General features: G+C 43.6%; 1 protein-coding gene across 3 annotated transcripts in view; it reads left to right on the forward strand.

The window, feature by feature from the left end:
* The window catches only part of dpyda.1 (dihydropyrimidine dehydrogenase a, tandem duplicate 1), a 149,662-nt gene that overhangs the window by 66,208 nt on the left and 72,384 nt on the right, over positions 1-11,070 (forward strand). For all 3 annotated transcript variants that reach the window (XM_031583900.1, XM_031583901.1, XM_012815221.2), the window contains exon 12: positions 6,734-6,918. In XM_031583900.1, coding sequence (XP_031439760.1) covers positions 6,734-6,918 — 185 coding nt within the window. The remainder of the gene's footprint in view (positions 1-6,733; positions 6,919-11,070) is intronic.

Genomic DNA, 11,070 nt, shown 5'->3' on the forward strand with positions numbered 1-11,070 from the left:
ATTAGATTACATACAAAAGGGCACACCTGCTATGATTTTCAATTAGGGTCAGGACGAGCAAACAGAGTGTATATCATGGGACGATGGCTTTGTCCAAAGTTGACCACGGATGACACAGAGACTCAGTAATGAGATTTGTCATAGAGCTAGGGGGTGGGGGGTGGTGTGGTCTGGTGTGGTGGGGTTGTGGGGGGAGGGGGGGGGGGGGGGGGGTTACCAGGACGCTCACAACCGGTTACCCTGTAAAGCCATTACCCAGCTCTGTGAAGCTTCACAGATAGGCCGGTGTGCAGACCTTGGTTGCTTAAGCGCGCAGAAACAGAGCTTGTTCTACATGGATTCATAATTAGCCATGATACACATTTACTCAACCAAATGATTGCAACCCAGTGCGTCCCAGGGCAAACGTTAGGCCGCCCAGTGTATTTGTTTTGTCAGGCCTCTCTCGTCATTGGTCCACAGATTAAGCGCTCCGCTGGTAGATTTTTTTTCAGCACTTTTCACGTTGTCAGTTGAGGAGATTCAATCAAGCTTTGTTTGAAATCCATGGTCCACATTCCAACGCTGAATGCTTGACTGTAAATCAAAGCTTTGCACAAGTGGCAGCAGTATGATTGTTTCATCGTGCAAAACAGTATGAGTTTCTCCATTTTAGATGCTCTTTAAAAGGAAGACCTCGATGATTGACCCAGCATTGCAGAGCGTGTGTGGAATTTGCTCTAAATTAGCAAAGGTGTCCTCAGACTGGAGGAGGGCATTGTTATTATTGGCAATTAGCCCACAAGGTTAATTAAAACATGAGGAATCTCTGATATGAGGAGGACTTAAATGGTTTGCATGACTGCGAACTAACTAGCTTAATTTGATAGTGATTTTGTATTTCCTTTTCGTTAAGCCTCATTGCTGTCACGGATCAGTGTGTGTGTGTGTGTGTGAGAGGGGGGGGGGAAGAGAAGTTTTTTTTCAATACCATTTTTCCAGTTTAATTTGTTTTGCTTTTTTAACTCTAGTCAGTCCTACTCCTCATCAGGTCGTCATGAGAACGAACAGTTTAAGGCTAAAAACCTTCAAAGAACCATTTAACAAGGAAAGGGTTCTACTCTACCTTTTTCGTTTACTGAAGAATCAAAAAAGAATATTTTGCCCGTACACAGAGCAATTTAGCAAAACTGGCAGCAAAGTCTGGGTAGAACCTTAAGGGGATTTCCTTTGGGGGGGATTACAGATTTTTAGTTTTTACAATAATGCACTGCTACGTTCAAGGCATAACACACCACTGAAGTATATTTCTCTGACTGTGTGTCCTCTACCAGCTGTCCATTCCAACCACTATGACTACTGATCCCAGTTGGCTCACGTGTTACGCAACACACTGTATTCTCCTTGACACACTCAGTATACTGAACCTGTATACTATATTATCCATGGGGTCTCTGATTCATTCTGCTTCATATTGTGTCTCCGAAAAAAGAAAAAAAATGCTGAGCGATGATCTTTTCTCCCCCCTCATCCTCTTCTTTTATCCCCGCAAGTCTGTATTCTTTCATTGAAGGAAATATGAATTACTTACCCACTCAAGTACCTCGTCTGATGCGCTGGTTGGCTGTATGTGCTGTTCTCTGCTAAAGGAAGAGCTGACTAGGCGGGAAATACAGGCTTGGTAATCTGAAGGGCCGGCCCACGAGGGGCGAGGTCCTGATTAGATCCCCTGGCTGGAGTTTGAGTGGGGTGCAAGGCAAGGCGGGGATGTGTGTGTGTGTGTGTGTGGGGGGGGGGGGGGGGGGGGGGGGGGGGGGGGGGGGGGGGGGGTTGTGTGTCTGTTGCTACTGCGTGGCATGATGGAAAGTCTCCCCACTAGAGTCCCGTCATTCTGGGGGAGAAATCACCAGCCCAGACACCCCCCCTCCCCACCCGTGCCTCAGTTAAATATTCACACCTCAGCAATACATTAATCACCACACATCAGTGGTAATGACTGTGATCACAGACCCCTCCCGAGCTAATTTATCACAGAGAATTTCTTCCTCTTTAGTTTGTTGCGTGTTGTTTCCTTCTTCTGTTGTGTGGCTGGGATTTTTTGGCTCCAGCTACGCGCTAATGAATCACTGGTGTGCTTTGTACCGCGATGGAACACTGTCAAAAAGTGGCAAACTGTTCACTCTGGGCATGCTGGATTGCTTCAGTTTTAGTTTTGCTTCCTTCATTCGTACGTCCGTAACACAGTCACCATAGAGTCGAATGGAGATGGGCTGTGGCCTTACCTAACTTATAACATATACAATATGGAGCGAGCTTTCAAAGCTTTCCATTTGCAGCACTCAGTGTTCCCATGCTCTCTGGTGCTCAGTGGGTAGGTGAGGTAGGGGTGCAGTGTTGTATTTCTTTCAGGTATGTGCCATTGTCATGTACACAGTGAAAAGAAAGCAGCATACTACTTGTAAATGTCTTTTTTTTGTTATTGAAAAAAAGAGTGAGTCTTTTTTTTCCTTTCTATTTGTTGCCTATAGTATTTTGTCAATGGACCACTTTCACAGACATTTTTTCAAAGCAGTTTTAGGAAAAATAAAAAAAAAAGCATTCAGAAATCTAGAACCCATCATGTTTGGCAATGGACTTAGCACTGCCTCGCAGAACCTTGGCCTGTGTAATGTACAGCATAAGTGCCTCAGTATTCACAGATATCGGATTGGGCGTTTCAGTTCATTTGTAACGGGAGTCAGCTTTTCGGAGAGAGACTTCTTCCCTGCTAAGAGTGAAGTGGAAGGGCTGTGTGCACTGAGCTCGGCGTGAGCCGGCCGGCGGCTTTGGTTTTTCGCCTCGGCGCAGTGCACCGGAGGCAGCATGGATCCCCTTGGTTAATGGGCCCTGGCAATCTGCATCTGCCAGCGCAGAGCTGTCTTCGGAGAATGCCCGTGGGTCGTCTGTGTGCATTTCTCCGTGTCTGTGTCTCTGTGTGTGTGAGTGTGTCTATGTCTCTGTGTGTGTGTGTGTGTGTGTGTGTGTGTGTGTGTGAGTGAGTGCAGAAGCTATTTTACTTAAGACTGATCTCTTAGAAGAATGAGAGGGCCTGTCACACTCCACAGCCTCTTCAAAGGTGAGGAGGGAGGGGAGGAAAAAAGAGAGTAAATAGAGAGAGAACGAGAGAGAGAGAGAGAGAGAGAGAACGAACGAACGAGGGACAGAGAGAGACAGAGAGAGAGATAGAGAGACAGAGAGAGAGAAAATACTGCCTCCCTGAGGTGTGTGTGTGTGTGTGTGTGTGTGTGTGTGTGTGTGTGTGTGTGTGTCTGTGTGCATACACCCACACTTGTGCACTCATGTAAAGCATTGAAACAGACAATATTCATCTCTCAGCTCGTGGGGTGAAATGGAGAGGTCGCTGGAGGTCCAGCCGGCACTTTCTAGAAGGCTCCAGAAAGCATGAGTGTAAACAGCAGTCTAATGAGGAGGGGTTGCTCTGCTTCTCCCCGGCACATCTGCCATCTTTGTTAGGCTGTAATTAAGAATAGGATCTAGGAAACGAGGTGTTGCCATTTTGATGAGGAAGAATATCCTGTACTCCGCTGTATTTATAACCACAGCAGACCCTTAAGGATGGAACATCATAATGAATGGCATTAGTGGTCAAGATCACAGTTGCAGATATGCATACCCCCAAAGTAGATTTTCCTACCTTATTTTCTGAACTGCCGTGTTTTCAGAACATCCACAACTCATCTATTATCTTTGGTGTGATCTTCAGCACAGTTCTATAATCATAGTATGATTGCTCTGAATACCCACATACAAACCCCATCCAGTGTAATGTCACAGTGCAAGCTACACTATGGAATTACGTTTATTTGGAGATAGCACAGCACAACATAAACATTATTTGCATAGTACTTTATTAATCATAAACTGTTTTAATTTACTACAGTGGTATATAGTGACATATTGTATGTATAACCTTCTATGATTAATATATCATAATATTATAATCATCTGTTGTTACTATGCGACTATATGAGTTTTGCCATTGCGTCCTTGCCTGCACCTGACACAAAATCCTAGATTAAATGTCCAGCTGGTAAAATGTCAGTGCAACCTATACTTGGGTGTGGGCATGGGATCAAATAGATCAGACTTGAATAGAAAGTAAAGGTTAACAATTTTCAGTCAAAATTACAGGTAAATCCACTGCTGCCAGTGTGTTATTAAAGCTATAACACACTTTAGGAAGGTTGTATATGGTAAATGGTTAAAGGACAAACATCACAAAATGTGAAAGCTTTTCCGATTTCTGTCTCCCTATCAAAACTGTCCAAACAGTAAAATAGCCAGGAAAAACAATTAGCACCAGAGGAACTTGGGAAAGCATGCAATCTCCTGCCTACCAACAAATCACCAGTACCAGATGGATTCCCAACAGACTTTTATCAACAAGTTTGGCATCTACAATCTTAACTCCCCCACAGGAAATCTAAAAGCAGTTTGAAAACTCCCAAATTCTCAAATATTACACATATATTTAACAATTTGAAGACCCAGCATTAATTCACCTTCTGTTTAATCGGAATGACCTTTGGAAACACACCCAACACTGTCAACACACAACAATTCATTGTATATTAATTATCGAGCATTTACAATCAAGATGAATGTGCTCACTAAAATCTCTCATCTGTGACAGTACATCTTCACCTAAACTGGCCCTCCTCTCCCAATCCGACAGTCAAAAAATCTTGAGCCTCCTTTTCAGCCTATTCAGTGGTGGGTTACTCGTGACCTTGTGGCAAGAACGGTGCAAGACCAGTGCAACAGCCCAGCTGAGACTCACTTCTAGTGTATGTGCTGAAAGTGGCCATTAAAGATAACCCAGACATCAACACTCTCTAACATGGCCATCATTATAAAAAGTTTGCCATCAGAGCCTTCAGTGTCAGGTCAAACCTTAGTGAAACCTACTAAAACCCCTGGAGATGAAAGATGTGAAGTGTCCTAATTTGAATACACTGTATGACTGATCTCAACTGTGTTGTGCTGTCCTATATACATTTTTACACGTATACTTTTTCTTTTGACAAAAACATACAGGCCAAGCCATGGATTTTGCGAAGCGGGTGATTGTGTCTCCTGTCAGCTGTGCTGACTGAACACATACCAATTGGCAGACAATTAACAAACACTTTGGTTGAATACAATAGAGCAAACTCCGGTTTGTTTATATGTTGTGAGATCAGACAAGGGTATACAAAATCAGAATATCCATTTTTTATAGTTTGGTTCATTACCAGTACCAAGGAACAAGTCTATACGTCTATTGTGTGCTGTGATTCTGAAAATCTTATAATGTTCCTCTTGCAGACCTGCTCATGACAAGTAATTCACATTTAAGTCATTCAATACCTTTATGTCATTTCAATTGTTCAGGTCAATTTATTGCAATTCTTCACCAATTTGTGTTGCCATCGATTTCCATTGTCAGTTCAACGGTTCATGAAGTGAATCAATACATACTGTTATTACATTAAGGTGATCACTTTAGTTGGCATTGAATTCAACATTTGCTAAATCAGTACTGAAGTGTATTTGAGTATTCTGCTAATGTTAGTGTTAGGGCATATATGTAATCTAGCACTCACTCTACTTGATCCACATAGTACTCATATTACATCATAGTACAATTTGAATAGTCTTGAATAGTCTTGAATCTTCAACTTAATTTAAGGCAGATGTCACCAAATTAGACTATCCAAAGTACCTTTACCTTTGAAACACCCGCAATCAAAATTGTCATTCACGCATCAAAACTAAAGACTAAAGTGCATAGACATGAAAGTCATGTTGCCTTACTTTGTGATTGCCTGCCTGTTGGTAATCGGTGCCTTTTCTTGTGACATCCTGTGTCAATGGAATATTTGGTCATAGCTTGGCCAAGCTCAGATTTAAGACTTTTTAACTCTTAAATTATGAATGTGGCGATTACTGGGCCTCAAAACAGCGTAGTCCTCATATTATTTGTATTATTTGGATTTATCCCTCCTCCTTTCTCCCCCATTCTCTTCCATCTCCTCCTTTCTTCTCCTCTCCCCTTCTCTTACATTATTTCCTGTTGCCTCCTCTCAATCAAGGTATATGCAATATTCTAGAGAAGAATATATGATTGTGGTCTTGGCCTAGTCAGTGTTTATGAATGTTCGTATGAAAAATGAGACGCCATCTGCATTCTATCATTTGTAGACCTCATTGTACAGCCTACCTATCGGCTCCATATAGAACTTCCTCCTCTGGGTGGATGGAAAAGGTGAAGTTCTCCCAGTCGTTGTACTAGAGAGCCATACATCTTGAGCAGCTCGTAGATCTGCATTTAAAAACACCCGCATTGATAGATGTAGGCCATCGTCCGTGCTGAAAAGTATTGCCCGTGTAAGATGAATTGTATAGGTATGCATGGGTTTGGAAGGAGGGAGGGGAAGGGGGAAGGGGAGGTGGCCATTTTCTAATGTAGATCAGTTTGACAGAGTGTCTCCTGGCTAATGTTGCTAACGGTGAATGAAATGCATCAGGAGATGTTACATTAACCTGAGTCAAGAAAAAGGCAAGGGAGAAGGGGGGGGGATCCACACCCCAGTCGTTTGTCTTGTCAGATACTTTATATTACTCGCTGTGTGGTTTCCAGTCTATCAAGTAACCCTCTCCCCAGACCTCACTGACTCCCTCTCTCTCTTTCTCTCTCTCTCTCTCTGTGCAGTGAAAGAGGCCATGGCTCCTATCCGCTTAAACAGATGGGGTCTCCCTGACCTGAACCCGGAGACCATGCAGTGCAGTGAGCCATGGGTCTTCGCTGGTGGGGACGTGGCCGGCCTGGCCAACACCACGGTGGAGTCAGTCAACGACGGGAAACAAGCCTCCTGGCACATCCACAAATACATCCAGGTGGGCCTCTCAGATCACGCAACGCATGTTAACTCCCACTGAGAAGAGCGCTTATGACTAAAAAGCGTTTGCATATTGCCATGTTGCCAGTAAGGTTGCAATTTCAGAGAGAGAAGGCGAGGTTTCAAGATTTAGATCCGTCTGGGCTTCCTCATGCTAGGCGTCCAGTTTAGGGAAGCACCGTACTGAAAGCTGTTCACCCCAGGTCATCGTTGACAGGAAATAACTTTGCTACAAAAGGATTTTGTCTTGTCCAACAACCTGTGTTCTCTGTAAAGACTACACCTTCTGGGATTTCTTCCAGTGTCTGAAAACCCACATTATGACACAATATTTCTATGCAATACTACAAAAAAAATGATGTGATATACCAGAGGCTATCTGAAGTACTCTAGAATTATACTTGGACTACGCACTATATCAAGTTAGTGTCACAGCTCAAGTTATTCATGACACATTTGAGCAGTTCATGGGAAAAAAAATAATTCAGGTAATTGACAGTGCAGCAAGTAGGTGGACCAAAATAACTCCCCGTGGCTTTGCATCAGAAAACAATGATTTGGGTTACTCATGCACAGGCACGACAGGGCCACCAGGAAGCCATGGAAAATTGTCCTCACCTCTCACCACAGAAATCATCTATTATTCCATCCATATTTTACTGCCTTTGGATTTAAAAATACAGTGATTTCGGAGTGAAAATGGAAGGGTATGTTTTAATGTAAAGAATGTATACATTGTTGTCTAGTCCTCACATTCACCAACTGATACCAACTTGGGACAGGTCGTCTGGAGAACCTTTATTGTTATTTTCTGGAGGTTGGACGAACAGTTTTCTGCAAGAGAAAAAAAAGGTTGAGATTTTAGCTCAACAGCCAATCAAATGACACCTCTCCCTTCCATGTTCCTGAAGCACCGTGTTGGGATTGTTTATGGCTCAGTCGGAGCCAGTATGTTTGTTTCCCACACACAGCTCGCTCACGCACACACACACACACACACACACACACACACACACACACACACACATAGGGTTTCAGGTTACTGCTACTGTTTCATCGTCTGTCACTATTTGTTTGTTGAACACTAAGACAGATATACAACACACCAACTGACACTTGCGCACAAAGACACGGTCACACATACACACACACACACACACACACACACACACACACACACACACACACACACTTACATATGGGGGGGTGATGCTTTTGTGCTTGGCGAGACAGAAGCAGATGTCGGGAATTAAGTCCTGTGTTAGGATCACAAAACCCAGCAGAAGAGGCAGGATTTGAAGAGCTGATTAATTATGAAGATGAAAGCCTTGCATGTGTTCCACATGGGCGTGGACGCTAGTACTTTAATACCGCGCAGACACAGATGCTCTCTGACACAAGCCTCCTCGCGCTTGGCAGTCGGCGGATGTAAGGACTTGAGTCGCGCGCTAATGCATGACCCGCAAGAGTCGAGAGAGAAGGTCTGATTTGCAACAGTGGCTGGTGTTGGCATCGATCCATTTAACAGATGCTCTCTGGAAAGTGCAAGAGCCATACATTTTCTTGCAAGCAGGCTCCCAGCAGGAATGGAAACCTTCGTTTCGGCCGCGGTTAAAGCTACTGCTCAGAAAACCAAAGTACAGCACAGAGGGTGTAATGTTGTGTTTTGTTTTGTCTTGTTCCAGTCACAGCACATTAAACACAGAGATTCTACAGTGCAGCTAGTAGCTAACACTTAAACCACTTTCATTCGTTTATTTAATTTTTAACCTAGCCACTCAGATCAATATTGCAGGGGGTATTATAAAGTTCCCTGAATTATTAAGCTACTGCATAACATTTCTATGCTTCTATGACATTTGTCCTTGACACAGTCCAGAAGATGCTATTGATTTGTCCAGTAGGCTAGCAATAGCATCAGTTAACATCATAGACATATCATCTTCTTCTTTATATCTATGGTTACCCTCTATGCTTAGCCTCACCCAGCGTATCTCCTAGTGAGCTGCCCAGTTGAAATGTGGTACCACCAACCCAGACCTCAGTCTTGACACTATCGTAGATTTTTATCCTGTGGGAGTTTTCACTGAATCTTGTTTGACAGAAGCATAAGACAAATGGAAACAGGATCCCTAAACAACAAACAGCAACAACAAACTTGTCCCCCCCCCCTCCTCGTCTTTCACACTATTCCTCTCTTACTCTCATTTTTGTGCATAGCTCTTTCTCTGAGCTCTCATTATGCATGCCGTGTATGGTCTTTAAGGAGAGGAATTAGGGGTCCTGGCTCCGTGACTCAAGTCAGACTAAGTGCAATCCAAATGGATTCTAGGCAGGCCTGCTGGTGGATATCAGGCACCAGCGAGACAACTTAATGCTCCCTTCTGGGCGACCCCGGGCTCGGGGGGGTTAACACCCACCTTTCCAGCTCCAGCACTCAGGAGGGCTTCAGATCCTGTCCTTCATCAACCCCCCCCCTGGCTGAAATCAGAAAGTGCAGCACTTGCCCAAACGTGAGCGATTTCGCACAGGGGTTAATTGTGGACCTGTGGTCGCGGTCGGTCGCAGGAAGGCAGAGAACGAGTGTTTATTTGCAGATTAAATGACCACTTTTAGCAAGGATAGAAAGGAAGGGGGCGGCGAGTAGATTGCTTTTTACTTTTTACAGTAATGGATTCGGGGTGGGGCGGGGGAGGAAATGAATTGAGCCATTTTTGTGCAAAGGTCTCCACATTTGCATCAGGAGCGCTCAAAGATCACTTGTCTCCCATCAGACTGTTTGCCTACCTGAGTGGATTAATATGCGATTGATCGGTTTTCTTGGCCTTCAATTTTAGCGAGCCACTTACCAGTGTTATTATGAAACAATAATATCAGCACTGCCACTAACCAGCATCAATTGCAAGTAAAGGTTGTAATGTCTGCCAAGCATAATAGAGATGTCCCTTCTAATATCTTATTTACGTAGCTTGTAAAATGAAATTAGCAATGATGGTAGCACAACAGCTCCAGGCAAACATTTATGCAGAGCTGGTGGTGTAAGGAAGGATTTTTTGAGGAGATTTTAATTTCAGCATGACTATCAGTGAGACATGCCATTTATCTAGAAATGAGACACCAGTTACGCACAGTTTGGGAAATGCACCAATTTAGTGCATGTTCATGGCACCTTAAAACATTTCCTATTATACAGCTGAAGGCATTGTGATATTGAAAAGGTGTAGCGATAAACACAGCAGCATTTATGCCCATTTCATGTGTGTGTGTGTGTGTGTGTGTGTGTGTGTGTGTGTGTGTGTGTGTGTGTGTGTGTGTGTGTGTGTGTTATTTTATCATGAGCACCAATGTTTACCGCATTGTACCTATGCCTGTGTGTGTGTGTGTGTGTGTGTGTGTGTGTGTGTGTGTGTGTGTGTGTGTGTTATTTTATCATGAGCACCAGTGTTTAGCGCATTGTACCTATGCCTGTGTGTGTGTGTGTGTGTTATTTTATCATGAGAACCAATGTTTAGCGCATTTTACCTATGCCTGTGTGTGTGTGTGTGTGTGTGTATGTGTGTGTGTTATTTTATCATGAGCACCTATGTTTAGCGCATTGTGTGTGTGTGTGTGTGTGTGTGTGTGTGTGTGTGTGTGTACCTATGCCTCACCCACCCCCCACCCCCTCCTCTCTCATTTCCCCTCTCTCTCTCTTCAACGTTCGTTAGAGAACTGTGACATCAGTGTAGAAGCAATCATAAGCGTCTGATAAATGCTCTGCTAATTAGGGCGCCTGTCAGCATATGACTTCCACTGCCTGCCTGCATCCCATCATCCAGAGAGATAAACAACATTGAAAACAAATTAAAAAAATAATTTATGTTGAAATAAAGACCGCGTGCAACGGCACCCTCCTGATTGTTGTGTGATGTCAACGGTTTTTCTTTTGGGTTTTTGTTTGTGCTTGCTATGTTCTTTGTGGGTCTGGATCATGTCATTTTGAGTGTTGTGTGTGTTTACCACTGTGTGCAGTAGAACAGGATGTGTAATGATGTTCCCTGAATATAACTAGCTCTCAGGCGTGCTGTGTTATCAGGCTGTGTGAAGGTGCATGTCACAGTGTCATCAGTAGGAAGCACCCTACAAATGAAATTGAATTTGATTAATTTCT

Source organism: Clupea harengus, chromosome 17, assembly GCF_900700415.2.
Source record: "Clupea harengus chromosome 17, Ch_v2.0.2, whole genome shotgun sequence".
Lineage (NCBI taxonomy): Eukaryota > Metazoa > Chordata > Actinopteri > Clupeiformes > Clupeidae > Clupea > Clupea harengus.